Consider the following 19,171-nt stretch of genomic DNA (forward strand, 5'->3'; position numbering starts at 1 on the left):
GTGTACAGCAGACAGATATCTGGCACCACATAATATTATATAAGCCCCATTGCTGCAGACGATGTTAGTGCCATGTAGTGAGTGACTGGCCAGACTGTACTATGCTGTAGTTACGGGACACCGCAGCTCCTCCATACACAGACACTGTGAGGCACAAGGTGTGGTGGAGGTGGCCGCTCGGCTAGCGGTGCTGTGCGGGTAGTGGGAGGTGTGAGGAGTAGCAGGGCGGATACCAGAGGATGTAGTGAGGGGCTGGGGCAGACTCTACGTGGCCGCCCGATAAATGCCACGCCCGGGTGACACACAGCACTCACTGCTCCTCCATCCCAGTCAGCGGCCGCTCCTGCCTCATCCTGCTCCTGCTGCGCCCGCCTCAGGTAATCCTCTGCTCGTAGCTACAGAACTGCTGGGCATTGTAGTACTCCACAGCTTGTCAGACTACTCCATACTCTCCGGGGCATGCTGGGAGGGATAGTTCAGCTGCTGATACACAGAGAAAGCTGCGCTGTAAAGAGACCAGAATCCAAGTCCCAGCAAGTCACCACAGGATGGAGTAGTGATGTAGACTAGGTCTGGAATGACAATGGGTTTAGTCTTCAAAGGGGTTATTGACCTAAAACTTACATCCATTACTGGGCTTATACGTGCAAGCTACTGCTCACTGTTATCAGCCACTTCTGTAGTGTTCTGCAAATCCCTGCCCCTAGGATGGCTGTTTTATGTCCCATAGCTAGATCCACTTTGTGACTATGTGATGGTCTTGTCCTGCATGCTGTGGTTGTCTTATACGGTGGTAGTAAGGATCACTGTGGTCGTCGTATACGGTAGTAGGGATCACTGCAGTTGTATACTTTAGTATGAATCTCTACAGTTGTCTTATACTGTAGTAGGGATCACTGTAGTCGTCGTATACTGTAATAGGGATCACTGTGGTCGTCCTATACTGTAATAGGGATCACTGTGGTCGTCATATACAGTAGTAAGGTTCACTATGATTATCTTATACGGTAGTAAGGATCACTGCAGTTGTTGTATACAGTAGCATGGATCTCTGCAGTTGTCGTATACTGTAGTAGGGATCACTGGTTTTCGTATATTGTAGTATGGATCACTGCAGTAGTTATACTGTTTACTGTTTTTGTAAGGGATCATATTCTGGTAATAAGCTTTATCTGAGAGGCTATTAATGTGATTTGGTGAAGTGTAAACCATCATGTGCCATAGGGTGGCTGCCATGAGTCAGCTAATGCTTACAGTACTAGGGATTGTCATAATGGTCCTTCCACACCCAGGTTTTCTTCATTCATTCTATAACTTCATTCATTCATTCATTCATTCATTCATTCATTCATTCATTCATTCATTCATTCATTTAGTATTCTACAGTCCTGTGGTTGTTAGATTTATATAGTTTCTGGAATGTCCAAGCCCAAGCTGTACCTGTCCGAGGTTCTCTGTGTTTCCTGGAGTGGTTTCATTCACTTTCTATCCTTACTATGTACTTTGTACAGGGCTATATAATGGCACATTGAACATTACTGGAGACATTTTATCAGATTCTAGCTGTTTCCAACAGTAAGAAGATCAATAAGCTCCTGGCAGTGTCATAGCAATGGTGGTGGTACTTGTTCCATGCGAACAGGGGCGTAGCTGCAGTTTAGGTACCAGGCGCCAACAAGTCATTCATTCTTGGATTTGCCCCCAACAAGGGCAACATGGTTATATATTAAATATTCCAACCTGTTTGGGACTGAAGTGTTTACCTAGGTGTATCCTGGACATTTCACCCCTATCTGCATTTGCCTAGGTATGGGCCTTGCCTCTTCATTCCCTCTCATCTTATCCGTGCATGGGTCCCCAAGTCTGTAGATATTGGATGGGGAGGGGCAGTTGTTATGGCCGGCATCTGTATATTTGCATTGTGATCTGCATACATGCCATTTACGAAGACGCACTTTCTTATAGAATGGGTTGTTAACTTTGCCTAAAACAGTTTTACTTCTACCTCTCAAAGATAAAACACGTGGCATAATTCATAATTCACTAGTATGTACACTGTGTTACACTAGTTCTCCGGACTGGTAGTTGCTTATCAATGAATTTAAATACACACACACACATATAAATATATATATAATGTAAATGCACCCCTCCGTTTGCCTGTATATTACTCTGGCGCAGGTTATAGTCAGTTGAAGAGTCTGTAGCGTTCATCCATCTGCTAAGCTCCTGTGTATAACATTTATCACAATGTTGTTCATAGTACGTTCTCATGCGTTTGCTTTGTTCATATCTAGAAATGATAGGTCTTCTGATCCTTTGTTAGACCTCTATAACTAGCAGACTTTGCCAGGCCTTGCAGAAAGAGAGAAGGCACTGTGGATTAGGAGGATAGGTGTGGCAGAATGATTTATGGTTTGGGTGGAGTAAAAACTGGCACCGAGCCTGATGCAGGCTGTGACTTCTTCTGAGTGGGAGGATTTTACCAAAAGCCAAATAACTCTGCAATACTAAGGCTGTGGGACCCTCCTATATAGTCTGCTGGTGAATGAGGCCCTACAGACTGCAGTCTCCTGAGACACTGAAATATCTTAGAGAAGTGTCTTATGTTAAAGAATAAGGTCATGGCATAAGCATAGACTTGATAAATCACACACATGTATAAATGTTATCATTTGTGAGATAAAGTAGTTATCATAGGGTCAGAGATTTTCATTGACTTCCATTACTTATTACATTGAAGATCATTTTCTGTGAGCCCCAGTCTTAGGCTGACCTTAACTGGTGACCAGACACTCTTTCGACTGAAAGTTATTCCACCAAACTCCCATGCACATGCACGCTTGACAGATTGTGTATGTGATTGAAGTGGCAAGGAGGGAATAAGTTGCCCGCAGACACCTCTGACAGCAGTTTCCTGAGCATAAAAACGTTAAGGCCTGGTTCACATCTGCATTCAATATTCCATTCAGGACCCCCAAACGGAATACCGAACACATTAAAAAGCAATGAGCATGGAAACCACAAAGTTCCCATAGAGTGTAATGGGATCCATGTGTTTTCCACGTCGTGTCCGCACGAATCACGTGGAGAGAAAAGTGCTCCACGATGTATTACCACCGCGGTTTTACCCGCAGCGCTTTTTTGCTGCGGGACGTCCCGTGGGTCCTTAGCCTTCTCGGGTCTTTTTCAAACTGTGTTTTGCAATGTCCATCATAGGTAGATGGCTGGAGACACTGGTGCTTCTCTCTGACATATGCCACTGCGGAGATAAAGTGACCATCGTAAAAAATATGTGTATATATATATTTGCCACAGATTACACTATTCCATATAGCAAAAAGGTGTACAAATGGACATTTGTTACTATGATGTGGCTAAATGGAAACTTTGGATACATAAGACTACTTGCCAGGGGCTTTCCCAGTACCAATGGCAGATGACAACTGCATATGCTGTGTGAAAGAAACCTGGGGGGATGTTCACATATAAGAATTTGCCGCGGATTTGGAGGTGGTTTCTACCTCCAAATCTAACTCCCAGTGTCCTGCAGATTTTGTGTTTTGAGACTACCTGTTCATCTGGGCCTAACCAGCAGCAGTAAGTAGCAAGGGAATGTCTATGCCCTGCATCGGCTACACGACGGCGGAAAATGAAGAGGAATTTTACTTAACTTTCTGCTGTGTGAACCTATCCTCTAACAGGTGAAGGATTTAGGTATTGTTGTGGTCTAATGCCCTGTTCACATCTGCTTTTGTATTCCGTCCGGAAGGAGTCCGCATGGAGATCTCTTCGAATAGAATACAAACGCAATTGCAAGCGCTGTGCTGTAAAAGCACACGGACCCCATAGACTATAATGGGCTCCATGTGCTTGCCGCGTACTGCCCGCATGAATCATTCAAGCTATACTTGATCTAAACATAAGCTGCTGGGGATATTCCATCTAATGTATTCCATCACATCTATACTCTGAAGTGAAGAGCACATTCGTCCAGCTTGGATGTGGTAAAACAGGCTATAGTGATAACTGTACCACACCCAAGGTAAAACTCAGCGTGTTGTTCACACATATGATCAAACACCGTGTACAAACATTAACCCTGTCAGTAACTTGCCTGAACACATCACAATCTACACACTACGGGATTGTGAAACAATGTGTGTGGTTAGCTTTCAATCATTACTAAGGGCAGAGAAACCTTGTCATGAATGAAAACAATAGTGATATTGGCCCACATCTACTAATAATAAACTTTAGGCAGGCTGCAAATGTACCAGATTTCTCACAGTGGTTGATGCTGAATGATACATTGGCTGCATCTGGAGACTTGTGGCACAACATGTTGCATTTTGTAGCATTTAAGCAGGACCTTTCACCAACTCCACCTGCAGTCAGCTGGACAATCCTGGGCAGCAGCTGGTAGTCTGAGACCACCCATTTGACAATAGAGATCCTAATTAGCATATTTGGACTAAAACTAAGAGGACTGATTGCTCAGGAATGGTGGGGGCTAGAGGAAAAATTCCAACTGCACCAGAATCAGTGGAGCAGCAGCTATTAAAGAAGCCAAACATTTGGCAGAGGCGTTGATATGCCCTCTTCAAGCCATGCCTCCTTTCTCTGCAAAGCCACATCTATTTTCCTTAAAACCGCACCCAAGCTAAATGAGTCTGCAAAATTTAATTTAAAACTAGATTTTCCAAAATGTGCAACATATAGCAAATCTGCCACATTGTGGTTAGTGACTATGCATGTAGATATGTTAATGTCTGGATCTAGTCTACTAAGATAGAGGCAGGTTTTCAGTAGAGGGGTGGGTCAGGACTTACAATGTTTCAGCCACATATTATCCTAGTTTTCCGCTGATGCATCTTCTTATGTAAAGCGTCCTTGTTTGTTGAAACTGGACAGAATATTCTATCGACCTTCGACATATGGGGAGAAACTTCAGTTGAAACTTACCTATTATGTCCATGTTTGGGAAAGGTGGGCAGATGTATAAGTGAAGTGATACCTATGGCAATAACAGATAACAGAAGCATAAGCACTGGGACAGGTCTGACTAGTCTTCCAAAATAAAGTCCACTTTGAGGCTTCTGATGTACCTCACAATACCTGTGCTATGACCCTTTTATACACCACAGTTCTTCTGGCAACCTTTAGGGTCAGTGCACACAGAGCTTTTTGGCACAGATTTTGATGCTGAATCCGCCTCAAAATCAGGTGGATTCAGTGTCAAAATCAGTGCCAAAAAAACTCTGTGTGCACCGACCCTTAGATGAGATTAGATAAATGTTGGCTGAACCTGCTGATTTTGGCAAGACCTAACACACCTCTATTGTTTATAGTGGTGTCTCAACTCCCATGACAGCACTTGTTAGGATAAAGAAGGGTTTGGTTTGTTAAATTCCAACATGGCCCATCCTTTTGTTTTACAAGTGAGAAGAATTCCCTCCAGTGTCTGGAAGCTGCTTATTTCTCTGTCTCAGATAGGAATACATGGGTGTTCAGCAGAGCCCAATGTGTATAACGGGGAGTCAGGTAGGGGGATAACTGTCAGGCATACAGGAGTTCAGCCTACAGGTATCTACGGCAGTGGTCCCCAACCTTTTTTTCCACCAGGGACCAGTTTCAGCAAGACAATTTTTCTATGGCCCGGTGGGGGCGGGGTTAAGCATGGAGGTGTAGATTAGAATCATGTACATATGAAAACACAAGAGAAAGTGCAAACTGACGGACACTGCAGGTTATGAAAATGGCTACTGATGACAGACAATGTTACGAAGATGGATACTGATGACGGATATCACTCCTAATGCTGCTATTAACTTCACTACAGCCTCATTACAGCTACATTACACGTCACAGGGACAAGTGACGTGTAATGTAGTTGCCCAAAGTTTGGTAGGCGAGTGCGGGGTGGAGCCAAGACCCGCTGCATGTCCTGCATAGTACTAGAATCCCGGACATACAGCAGGTCCCGGCTCAACCCCGCACTTTGCTCACCTTATCCTGATGAGCAACAACCAAGCGTCAGTGTTGTGGAGCTGCTGCTGTCTCCTCGCCACCGGTACGCGGTTGGGGACCCCTGATCTACGTTATATGGGCACCTTTACCCTGAAGATATGTGTCAAATTCTTGAATCAAGTTACTTACATTTCTTTTAGGGTCCATTCACACTGAGTTTTTTGGCGAGGATTTTGGCGCTGAATCCATGTCAGAATCCACGTGGAAAAAACACCTATCCATAGAATTCTATGAGTTCTGCTAACTTTTTTTTTCAGCTAGCTGATTCTTTTCTGCCAGTGGAAAAAAAGCTTCCTTCAGGCGGATTCCACCTTCAAAAACCAACGCAGTCAATGGGAGGCGTAAAATCTGTGGAATTGGCAAAAATCCATGTGGAATTGGCTAATTTCCTAATTCCTGAATGAGATTTTTTTCCTCGCCAAAATCATTGGCGAAAAACTCTGTGTGAATGGATCCTTAGGCCTGGTTCACATCTTCGTTTGGCCCATTTTGTTCAAATGAGCTGTGTGGAGTATTGAGGGCATTGCTATTGCTCCAAAAAGCTCATTATTATTTGATTATATCTACAGCATAGTGATTCTCAAATATATCTGTCTTAGGCTCCATTCCTACGGAGTAACACGCCGCTCATTCTGACTGGTAAACACGTGTCAGAGTGAGCACTGTAAAACAGAATCCCATTGACTTCAATGGGTGCCATCTTACACGCGCTACACATTGAACTCAATGGGTTAAAAAGCCTCCCATTGATTTCAATGTGTAAGACAACACCCACGTGTTTATGGAACGGAGCCTTAGGGGGCATTCACACTATGTGAAATCAATGGGAGGCTTTTTAGCCCATTGATTTCAATGTGTTACGCACGCTAAACGGAACCCATTGAAGACAATGGGATTCTGTTTTGCAGCGCTGATTCTGACACGGGTTTACGTTTCAGAACCAATGCCCCGTTACATCTTGTGAATGCCCCCTTAAAGTTACATCATTGTATTGTATCTGATTGGATTGTACTTTTTCCTTATTAACTGTTTATTCTACTTTGTGTTTCAGAGTCCATAGCTATGGCGTGCATCCATGAAATTCTAGGCAAGCTGAAATTGGAAGGAAATGTAAGTAAATTTATATGGGATGAGTTAATGTGGAACATGGAGTTAGATCAAATACTGGTATTTCCACTTTAGGAATAAGTCCATAATATTTTTTTTTTTTTAAAGTGGAAAGAAACTCTGTTAGGTCTTCTGCACAATATTATTTTCTGCATGTTTTAGATAACCTCTACATGCTATTTTTAGTTTCTGCATTCACAATGTGTGCATGTTTTTATATACACATATTGTAAGTGTAAAGATAATATATCCTACTTCTAATTCCCATTTATTACAGCAATCTAGTTCCAGTCACCCAACTTGTGGCACTGTGAGGCCTTCTACAAATTTTGATGCTGAGAAAGATGCCGCAGCCTTGGAAACTGCCATTAAGACAAAAGGTTGGTACCTTTTAAAAGAAAACTTTACCTGGACAAACAAAATGGTTAAAAAATAGTTATTATGGAAATATAGAAACAGGTTTATCTGCTCCTAATTCATCTTAGACAAATGTCAATTTTGTCAGGATCAACCGATTTACCATCAATCCATAGTGTATGGGAGTATCAAGTTTGATAGGCCTTCAGTGCACCTAGAGTGTAGACACATATTATGATCTGTGAACCATTATCTTAGGATGTTGGGTGCTGGGTGACAGCCACATGTAAAAATGGGTGCTATGGCAGATGTGACTACTCCTAAAGTGCAATGAATCTGCATACATGTTAAGGCCGGGGCCCCACGGACCAGAAACGCCGCGATTTGCCCGCAGTGGAGACTTTCTTTACTGTAAAATATGTGACCTACATATATTACATTTTCTGCACTTCTTCTGAGGTTCTCAGTCTAATCAATATCTGCACCTGCAGCATCACTGAAAAGAACCTGCCCACCAGCCCCATTATACTTGCCTGTTCCTCCTGGCAGCTCTGGACCCAGGACTCCATTGCTTGCACTGGCACGCGTCACAAGGAAGAGGTGCTGTCAGGCGATGAGGTCTGGAGCTGCTAGGAAGAAAAGGTAAGAGTAATGGGGCTTGGAGTTGGTTCAAAGAGATGTTGGCTAGCATGCGTCATAAAGAGGAGGTGCTGCCGACACCTCCGTAGAGTGGGCGGTGGGGAATCCTGCTGGCATATAGTAGCGTATAATATGAATTGTGTATTTATACTGTGCAGGGTCACTGTGGTGCATTATACTGTTCAGGGGCTATTGTGGCGCATATTATACTGTGTGGGAGCCACTGTGAAGCATTACATACCATGTAGCATATTATACAGTGGGGAGGAAGGGGGGCTCAAAATTCCTGCTGGGAGACCTGTGTGCTATTTCTGCAAACAGGGTTTGTGGGCTCTAGACCTTTCAGTCTGGTACTATAGAAGACAGAAAACTGAAGACCGTTGCCCATATTATTTCCAGAATGGGCTGGTGGTGACTGTTCAGTGATAAAACTCTACCTAGTTTCCTACCTAAGTTTCAACATTTTAATGATTCCGTCCTCATCTTGCATTATGTGATCTAGACTGTAAGCTCCTATAGTCAGGATCCACTATTCTCTTGGTGTGTTCGATCATTCATTTATTGAGTGTTTGTCACCAATCTTGATTGTAAGGTCCTTGGCAATGTGGTGGCACTTTATGTACATTAATAATAATATTCCTATATGCTTCACTGAATATCACTGCTAGATCTCTAAGCTTTGCAGCTTCCTCTTTTCCCTTTGGCCCAAAGTCCATGATTTATGTGTATTGAACCTTGCGGCCACCACGTTCATCTCCTCCTTCCTCTGGATACCAGGTGCTCCCTATAATTGGAAATGGTTACAATTGTTAAAAGCCACAAGAGATCCATATCCAAAACCAATTGTCTTTCTAATTTATTGCACTCATATTTTGTACCTGTGCCAGGAATAACCTGAGCGAATCTAAACAAGGTTCAGGAATGGAGGAAACAGGACAGATTTCCTCTTGGCTGCACTTTTTACTTTTGCTGTTTTTTTTGGGAATGGAACATTCTTGAATAGGAGAGGTGTGCCCAGCAATGGGCTGTGAAATATTTTTCTTTCCTCCCCTCCTCAGAGCTTACATTGCAGGCTCCATTGTCCTTGCTTGGCTTACATGACTACACGGTTAAACCCAATTAGAAGCAGTTCCTGGATTTGCTGCGATCAATAATCCTTTTGCCTTGGGATAATTGTGTTTATTTGCTTTGTACAGAGACATGTGAGTGCACTGACTATGCATAATTCACATACACTTTTCTGGCTAAAAATAAAATGCATTAGTTTTTCACCCTATGAGGTCTGTGGGCTGACCTGTTATTTTCAATTTCGGACACACTGTAAGGCCAGTAATGTCCAGTCTATTTCCTGATGAGGTAATGGTTAGTACAGATGTATTGTGCTTAGATGTGTCCCATATCATTAAAGTATCAGCCTGAATGGCAGAAACATGCTGCTAAATGCCTATTTTCAAAGCAAATGGAGAGATGTGGCACGATATGAAGAGGAATGTGAACGTACCTGCAGAATCATGTCGCCTGCCTAGCAAAAGACTGTTTATGAAGACACTCTAGCGCTATTTTATTTTTAGATGTGGTGAATATTTCAAAGGATAGTAGGAGGTGATTTATGTATTTATGTCTTCTCTCATCCACAAAAAAGGCTAAGGACCCACATTGCAGAAATGCTGCTTTTTTTTTTTTTTGGAGCCAAAGTCAGGAGTGGCTTGAAAAGGAATGGGAAAATATAAATGTTGCACTTAGAAGTTTCCCTTCTATTTAATCCACTCCTGACTTAGGCTCAAAAAAACACAGCAAAATCTGCAACAAAAAAACACTGCATTTCCACAATGTGGGGCCTCAGCCTAAAAGTGGCATGTTACCTTTTCTGACATGTCTGTAGTAGTAAATACTTGATCACCCTCCACCCCCCCCCCCCCAAATCTCATAAATTAAGAATTCCTGAGCATCTTTTAGTTTCCGTTGTGCCATACCTATGTTATTCCTCCCGAATAGAGATGAGAGAATATACTCGATCGAATACCTCCACCGCATAGCTCCTGGTGCAAAAACACTTACGGGGCTTCGGATTTTTACTGCCCCTCCCACCTTCCCTGCGGCCGAGGTGTTCGATCGAGTATATTCGCTCATCTCTACTCCTGAATAATAGTAATAAAATGGAAAACTCCCCCTGTCAAAGTCTACAGTGTCAGCACTGATTGTAATACGAGGTGGAACAGAGGAACTGCACAATGCAGCGGCACAAGGGGAGATGTAACAGAATGGCTATTTCGTGTAATGGTAGAATATAAGTATTTAGTTTAACAGAAATGACAGTCTATCATTCTATCTATACCTTTATCCATTCCATATATTTCAGGTGTCGATGAACTAACAATCATCAACATTTTAACAAACCGCAGCAATGAACAAAGGCAGGACATAGCATTCGCCTATCAGAGGAGAACCAAGAAGGTAACTGTTATTAAGTATTCATGTGTTAGAATGGCCCAAAATCCAGACCTAAATCCCATTGAGCATCTGTGGCAAGACATGAAAATTGTTGTTCATAGTCACTCTCCATCCAATATGGCTGAACTTGAGCTATTTTGCAAAGAAGAATGTGTAAAAATGTCAGTCTCTAGATGTGTAAAGCTGGTAGAGACATACCCCACAAGACTTGCAGCTGTAATTGCAGGGAAAGGTAGCTCTACAAAGTATTAATATAGGGGGGCTGAATACTTTTGCACATTACACTTTTCAGATTTTTATTTGATTAAAATATTGGAAATCATGTATAATTTACATTCCACTTCACAATTATCTGCTACTTTGTGTTGGTCTATCACTTAAAATCTCAATAAAATACATTTAAGTTTGTGGTTGTAAGGTGACAAAATGTGAAAAAGTTCAAGGGGTATGAATACTTCTGCAAGCTACTGTATAAGACTCTTTAAATCAATTAAAGGGAGTTCCCCACCAATGACATTTATCCCATATTGAAATGATAGAGAATTAGTATCAAATAATTTTTATGCACACTTACTATTTTATGCATTTCTTTTTCCACATCCGCAGGACCTCCCATCCGCATTGAAAGGTGCTCTTTCTGGTCATCTTGAGACTTTGATTCTTGGACTGATGAAAACACCACCTCAGTATGATGCTTCAGAATTGAAATCCTCAATGAAGGCAAGTCATGTAGACATTAGTTCCTTTTATCTAAATAGTATCAAAGTGTTGAGCCTGATTAGAACAAGCTATAGTATAGTATAATAACACTTGTATAATAATTTCTTATATACTGGCAAAATGTTCTGCCTGGCTGTAGTTGATCATTCTGATCATTGTTTCCAGTAGGAAAAAAAATGTGCTATTTCCCTCTGTGAGGTACATGCACGTGCTTAAGGACTGAAGTCATTAAGAGTTAGTAGACCTTCTGTAACAGTATGCATTTGGAGCATGAACCGATATATGATATACAGATAATGCATAGGCCTGGGCTTGCCGCTTTGCCCTTAAGGAGTTTTTAGCAATTTTTTTTTATTATTATTTTTGGCAGAAATAATAAAAAGCTGTATTTGCAGAGTGAACATTTTCTGTTTGTCTAGCACTGTGATGTTTCCCAGCATTCTAGTGAGCTTATGGTGTAGTCAGATGACTGACAGATTGTACAATGCACTACTGACTTCTTTGCATTCTTCACCTTAACTGTCTATTTGCTGAAACTTCTCCCTCAATAGACAGTTTTATTATCTGGTATGTGACCAACTGTCTTGCATGCTCTTGTCACCTGCAACCATATCAAAACTAGTTTTTTTGTATTTTGGTAAAATTATTTGGTAGGGGTGCCCAAAGCCTGAAAAGGCTGGGAGACACTGCCATAAACTAATCTATTTCCCTTCACAATGGATGAATCAATGGAAATATTTAGTTTCATTACTTTTGCTAACCATGTATTCAGAACTGCACATAACCATGGTTTCCATCTTGCACTGATAGGGAGGAGCAGCAAACATGAAAAGATGGAATGAATGGCTTTGTGGTGGTATATGTGCTTTATGATACACAAGCATGTCTAGACACCTTGATGGCTACAAGGTTGAAAAGACAATCTTGTATTTGTCTGTGGACAGTGTTATAAGAGAGCGGTACTATAATCTTAGTGCTATACTAATTGGTGATAAAGTGCGGACATGTAATGACTGTACAATAATTATTACATGATAAATCTCATATGTCTTATTTGCACTGGGCTGAAATGTCTGATACTCATTGCAGGGCCTTGGTACAGATGAAGACACTCTTATTGAAATTATTTGCTCACGGGACAATCAAGAACTCCATGCAATCCAAGCAGCATACAAAGAATGTAGGTATTTGTGGTATCAGTGTAAAATCTGCATATAGTTTTCCCAGACAGATGGCTGACTGTAGTCACGTGCATTCTGTAAGCGCTTACATTCCTCTACACAATGCAGTAATATACTGTACAATCTTCCTGTTATTGTAGGGGTATTGCAGCCTCCTAGTGGTACGGTGGTGTAAATGTACAGTGTTGGCAGTTCCATGTCCAGAGTATTATGGTGTGAAAACAAGCAGATATAAGTTTTTTAATATTGCCTCTAAGTGGTGGAGAGACTGCACGTTTTTCTTTTCAGATTTTGCAGACTAAATCTGCAGCTTTTTACAGTTCTGAAAAAGTGGGTGAGACTTAATGAAACTTCACTCATGCTATGGAAGAAATCTGCACAGATTCTGCTCACAAATTGACCTTTAGTCTTTATATCCACAGCTTGTCAGTGAATATTTCTTTGTTTGTGATGGATAGGGTGAAATTTACAGCAAAATGTGCACATTTGCATCAGATCTCACCTCAAATTCTGCTGCAACATTCTGTAATTTACATTGCTGTAGATATATACTTATGCTGAAATGGAGAATAGCTCTGAGTATTAATTTAGATTTTCCATTATAGACACTTATCCACGGGATATGGTTTGAATATTTGAACACTGAGGGTCTTTCCACTTTCTCTTGATGATTATGAGATCCCACAAGTTCCCCACAGTTTGCCATGGGAATAGACCAGGATTTGCTTGTCTGCAGTCTGGCCACTGCTCTATACGCATCTGTATTCTGTCAGGACAGTGATATTTAGCAGGTCCGTAGAAGTGAATGGATCAGTGACCACGCATACACATTATCACTCCATGCATGCACTTATGGGAAGTTGCAGGTCCCTGTTCTACTGCAGGCCCCAAAGCTATCAGAAATGTCTTCCTTATATTGTGAATAAGTGTGTACTGTGGGAAGTCCCTTTAAGCCATAAACTGTTCTAAATTCCTAAGATATGGAGTATTTCCTGGACTGAACTCTGAACAGGGACCTGGACTCCCAGCACAGAAGTCATCTTTGATCCTAGCAGTTCCTTCTTTCCTGTGTCTCTGCTGTCCCTGTACAGAAAATATGATTAAAGTACGGGATAGTAGATCTACAGGAAAGCCGGCACCCCTAGCATCGTACATGAGTAGGATGCTAGAAGTCCAGGTCGTGGCATAAGCAGTAGAGATGAGCAAACAGTGTTCTATCGAACACATGTTCGATCGGATATCAGGCTGTTCGATGTGTTCGATTCGAATCGAACATCACGTGGCAAACTCCAAAAAAATTTGATTCCCCTCCCACCTTCCCTGGCGCTTTTTTTGCACCAATAACAGCGCAGGGGAGGTGGGACAGGAACTACGACACCGGAGGCATTGAAAAAAATCGGAAAAAGTCATTGGCTGACGAAATCAGGTGACCTCCATTTTAGACGAATAGTGGATTTCAAATCCGGGTCATATGAGAATGTGAACTTTGTGACTAAGAGACAGGGATAGCTGTACAGGCAGGGATAGCTAGGGATCACCTTTATTTAGGAAGGAATGTTATTAAAAATAACTTTTTGGGGCTCTATCGGGTGTGTAATTGTGATTTTTGTGACATAAACTTTTTACCATAGGAATGCATTGGACAGCGCTGATTGGCCAGAGTACGGAATTCGACCAATCAGCGCTGGCTCTGCTGGAGGAGGCGGAGTCTAAGATCGCTCCACACCAGTCTCCATTCAGGTCCGACCTTAGACTCCGCCTCCTCCGGCAGAGCCAGCGCTGATTGGCCGAAGGCTGGCCAATGCATTCCTATGGGTATGCAGAGACTTAGCAGTGCTGAGCCAGTTCTGCTCAACTACACCGTGTGCCGGTCAGCCCATCTGATATAGCAGAGCCGAGTGTGCACACTCGGCTCTGCTACATCAGATGTAGCAGAGCCGAGGGTGCACTAGAACCCTTAGGCGCACTCGGCTCTGCTACATCAGATGTAGCAGAGCCAAGGGTGCACTAGAACCCTTATGCACACTCGGCTCTGCTACATCTGATGTAGCAGAGCAGAGTGTGCATAAGGGTTCTAGTGCACCCTCGGCTCTGCTACATCTGATGGGCTGACCGGCACACGGTGTAGTTGAGCAGAACTGGCTCAGCACTGCTAAGTCTCTGCATTCCATAGGAATGCATTGGCCAGCCTTCGGCCAATCAGCGCTGGCTCTGCCGGAGGAGGCGGAGTCTAAGGTCGGACCTGAATGGAGACTGGTGTGGCGCGATCTTAGACTCCGCCTCCTCCAGCAGAGCCAGCGCTGATTGGTCGAATTCCGTACTCTGGCCAATCAGCGCTGGCCAATGCATTCTATTAGCCCGATGAAGTACAGCTGAATGTGTGTGCTTAGCTCAACTACGCCGGTGGAGTAGTTGAGCTAAGCACACACATTCAGCTCTACTTCATCGGGCTAATAGAATGCATTGGCCAATCAGCGCTGGCCAATGCATTCTATTAGCGTGAGCTGAGTTTGCACAGGGGTTCCAGTGCACCCTCGGCTCTGCTACATCTGATGTAGCAGAGCCGAGTGTGCACACTCGGCTCTGCTATATCAGATGGGCTGACCGGCACACGGTGTAATTGAGCAGAACTGGCTCAGCACTGCTAAGTCTCTGCATACCCATAGGAATGCATTGGCCAGCCTTCAGCCAATCAGCGCTGGCTCTGCCGGAGGAGGCGGAGTCTAAGGTCGGAAGGTCGGACCTGAATGGAGACTGGTGTGGAGCGATCTTAGACTCCGCCTCCTCCAGCAGAGCCAGCGCTGATTGGTCGAATTCCGTACTCTGGCCAATCAGCGCTGTCCAATGCATTCCTAAGGGGAAAAGTTAGCTTGCGAAAATCGCAAGCTGACAGGGATTTCCATGAAATAAAGTGACTTTTATGCCCCCAGACATGCTTCCCCTGCTGTCCCAGTGTCATCCCAGGGTGTTGGTATTATTTCCTGGGGTGTCATAGTGGACTTGGTGACCCTCCAGACACGGATTTGGGTTTCCCCCTTAACGAGTATATGTTCCCCATAGACTATAATGGGGTTCGAAACCCGTTCAAACACTCGAACAGTGAGCGGCTGTTCGAATCGAATTTCGAACCTCGAACATTTTAGTGTTCGCTCATCTCTAATAAGCAGGTATTGGAAATACAACTGACATCCAGTCCCTAAGAGCATAAAGTGTTAAAATGTTGTTTTTGTATTTATTTTTGCCCAGTGCTTCCTATGATTCTTACTAAGTGAATGACTTTGTTTTTTCCTCAGTATACAAGACAGAATTAGAAAAAGACATTGTGTCTGACACATCAGGAGATTTCCGAAAGCTAATGGTTGCTCTTGCTAAGGTACGGAAAAAGGACAAATTCAACATTTGTTCATGTTCATTTCTGTGGTTAACTTCAGCAAAGGTTGTATTACATGATGGTTTCATAACGCTTTTCATCTAAGAACAGAAATAGGGGCTTATTTAATCCCAGGTCATTTTTTTCTTTTTTATTCCTGCAGGGCAGGAGACAAGAGGAAAGCTCTGTAGTAGATTATGAAAAGATTGACCAGGACGCTCGAGTAAGTAGATGGATGCCTGTACACGTCTGTTTTATTCACACTCAACAAAAGGGATGATAATAATAATAATAAAAAATGTTATTTATATAGCGCCAACATATTCCGCAGCGCTGTACAATTTGTAGGGTTCAAATACAGACAGAGAGATACATTACAAAGAAAGTCGTTTCACACAATGGGACTGATGGCCCTGCTCGCAAGAGCTTACAATCTATGAGGTAGAGGGGGTGACACAAGAGGTAGCAGGGGCGGATAATAGAATGGATATATTCTATATACACTTTATAACAATCTTCACAATAGTTTTTGGAGAGCAGTTGAAATCCTGTAACATTATCCCTGTGTGCCAATGTCTGCCTGAATTTACACATATTTTACAATATACATAAAGACAAAGCAAGTGTATGTGACCAGTGTCCTCTGTGGTTTCTCACTAGCTGCTTGTCATGTTTATTCCCATCATTCATGTTATTTAGCTTTTTACTGTATAGTGCTTACCACGCTTTAATGTAACGGAGGCCACAACAAGATAGTTTTCATTGGAAGCATATGGCGTCTAACAGCACACACCATGTTCCATAGGAGCTGTACGAGGCTGGAGTAAAGAGGAAGGGAACAGATGTTGGCAAATGGATTACAATCATGACAGAAAGAAGCGTTCCACACCTACAGAAAGGTATGAGGTTCATATGCAACTTTAATATCTTTTATTAATATTAATTGCAGACAAGCCCAATCTTGGACCACTTTTACAAGAATCTTTTTGAATCTTCCTGATGTTCCGGATGCTAAATGTACATTGTTTTCCATGTTCCAGTATTTGACAGGTACAAGAGCTACAGTCCATATGATATGCAGGAGAGCATCAGGAAGGAAGTGAAGGGTGACCTGGAGAATGCTTTCCTGAATCTGGGTAAGTGTTTCAAATCTACTTTACCTTCTTGCCACAGTGTTGTGCATGTGTGTCCTGACATGTTATTGCTATGTGTAAAGGTATTGCTTTACTCAGCATTGTTTAATGTATTCCTTGATGTTTTTCTGTTATAGTGCAATGTATTCAGAACAAGCCACTGTATTTTGCTGACAGGCTGTACGATTCCATGAAGGTAAAATGAATATGTTTTTTGTTTTTTTTTACAAACTTCTAACTCCTTAACTTACATGAAGCCTTACACTTATATCATTCTTCTGAATATCTAGTATATTATGGTAGTATAGTTTATACTATACCATAGAGTGTTATGTTGTTATGTTTCATTCATTATCAATATAACAGATAATATGCTATGGTGTCCTGAGCCTCGGCTATGGTGGCATCCCACATATGTTATCATACTAATGCAATCTGGCACGATGAGGGTCTTATCGTAATCTTACAGTGTAATTTATTAGCGTTTCTGATATCTGCAAGCTCATGTATATGACTAGACTAACCAGATGTTCACTTGGCAAACATGCACAAAGAACAATAAAGAGCACTATACTGTACTCTAGAATATACAAGTGTCTAGGAAAACTTTGACTTTGCTGTGACTTTTACTTGCAGTTATCCCAAATCTACTGACGTGGGGTAATTGTAGTGTATCATTCAGTAATGCCACTCCGTTCTTTACTTTATTTCTACCCAAAAGTTTATTAACTTGAGTCACATACTAGTCAGGGGTGTCATTAGGTCTAGAGTTCTGCACGTTAACCAAGTATGATTCATCTGTTTCTTCATATTTTTGTTTGGGAGGGGGATAAGGTGTAAATAAACACAGCAGTTCTAAAACTTTTTTCATTTTAATACCAGGGCAAGGGAACAAAAGATAAGGTGCTTATCCGTAATATGGTTGCCCGAAGTGAAGTTGACATGCTGAAAATCAGAGCAGAGTTCAAGAAGAAATATGGCAAATCTCTGTCTTATTTCATTGGTGTAAGTATGATGACACATCTGTCCAATATTATTTAATGCTAGACTTTATGGCTTTGGGTGAGGTGCACAAATTTCCATGTGAGTAGACGTTGCAAATGCATTTTGTATTTTTTATTTAACCTTTTGTGGGGTTTTTTTTTTTTTTTTTTTAATGAAACATGTATACATTCAGTAATGGGATGGGAAACTTATTCTTGGATAGCAGCTGACATCACAGTATGAAGCTTTTCAGGTCTGCTTAGTGAGCAGTAATATATGGAATCTAATTGCCAATAGTGTTTTTTTATGAAAAAATAAGTTAAAATATTGTCATGACTAATGTAAATGCATAAAATGGGTGTGATTTATGAAGACTGAAGTAAAAAATACCAGTTTTCATAACTGTGGTGCCAGGAAGGAATACGCATGGACTGAACTCGTATTTATGTCACACCCTTGCTGTGCCCCCCTTTACAGAAAATGGCAAGGACAGGGCAAAAAAAAAAAGTCACTAACATTTTTTCCCCCCCAAAATGCCGCTTTTTATGCCTGGTGTGTCAGACAAGGTATAATAAACTCGCCCTAATGTACCACATAGTATCCTGTTTTTTTAATTTTTTTTATTTAATTTCTATTTTTTATATTGCAGCAAGAGACAAGAGGAGACTATCAGCGGGCCATGCTAAACCTATGTGGTGGTGATGACTGAGCTCCTGCAAATCCTCCCTTCTGCCTTACTGCTTGTCCTTACTCAAGTCTGCACAGAGCTTCCAGTGGCCTGTAATCCCGAGTTGCCTCCTGTTCCTTTCCAGTGTAATGACCAATACAACTCTGCTGTCTAAATATATATTTTTTTTCTGTACTTTGTCTCCAGTGGTCTTTATTTTTATGTGCTTGCTTATTACTGGTGCCATTTTAGAAACTAGATCTGTCCAAATACTTCATAAATACCAGTTTTAGAACTACATTTATATATTCCTTTGTAATAAGCAAGTGCCACATACGGTCATGGCTGTAAGTGTTGGTATTCCTGAAATTTTCCCAGAAAATTATTGCAATTACACATATATTTCTGATACACATGTTTATTTCCTTTGTGTGAATCATGGGTAAATAACTTTGCTTCAAGCTGGTGATGCTCGTTCAAGTTCACCTGTGGCAAGTAACAGGTGTGGGCAATATAAAAATCACCTGACAGC

At 41.9% G+C, this 19,171-nt stretch overlaps 1 protein-coding gene across 1 annotated transcript; it reads left to right on the plus strand.

Annotated features, from left to right (window-relative positions):
* The first annotated feature begins 287 nt into the window (after positions 1 to 287).
* ANXA2 (annexin A2) lies at positions 288 to 18,834 on the plus strand. The gene is made up of 13 exons (XM_075273629.1): positions 288 to 377; positions 7,082 to 7,140; positions 7,415 to 7,517; positions 10,493 to 10,587; positions 11,191 to 11,304; positions 12,394 to 12,484; positions 15,779 to 15,858; positions 16,019 to 16,078; positions 16,661 to 16,754; positions 16,896 to 16,991; positions 17,126 to 17,184; positions 17,871 to 17,993; positions 18,622 to 18,834. Exons 2-13 carry the CDS (start codon positions 7,093 to 7,095, stop codon positions 18,679 to 18,681), a joined length of 1,023 nt encoding a protein of 340 aa, XP_075129730.1. The 5' UTR covers positions 288 to 377; positions 7,082 to 7,092; the 3' UTR covers positions 18,682 to 18,834.
* Positions 18,835 to 19,171: the final 337 nt, after the last annotated feature.

This window comes from Leptodactylus fuscus, chromosome 5, assembly GCF_031893055.1.
Source record: "Leptodactylus fuscus isolate aLepFus1 chromosome 5, aLepFus1.hap2, whole genome shotgun sequence".
NCBI lineage: Eukaryota > Metazoa > Chordata > Amphibia > Anura > Leptodactylidae > Leptodactylus > Leptodactylus fuscus.

Coding starts and splice junctions, on each gene's coding strand:
- ANXA2 (XM_075273629.1), top strand. CDS start 7,093: ATGGCGTGCATCCATGAAATTCTAGGCAAGCTGAAATTGGAAGGAAAT. Junction 10,588..11,190: donor ATCAGAGGAGAACCAAGAAG/GTAACTGTTATT, acceptor CCACATCCGCAG/GACCTCCCATCCGCATTGAA. Junction 16,079..16,660: donor AGATTGACCAGGACGCTCGA/GTAAGTAGATGG, acceptor CATGTTCCATAG/GAGCTGTACGAGGCTGGAGT.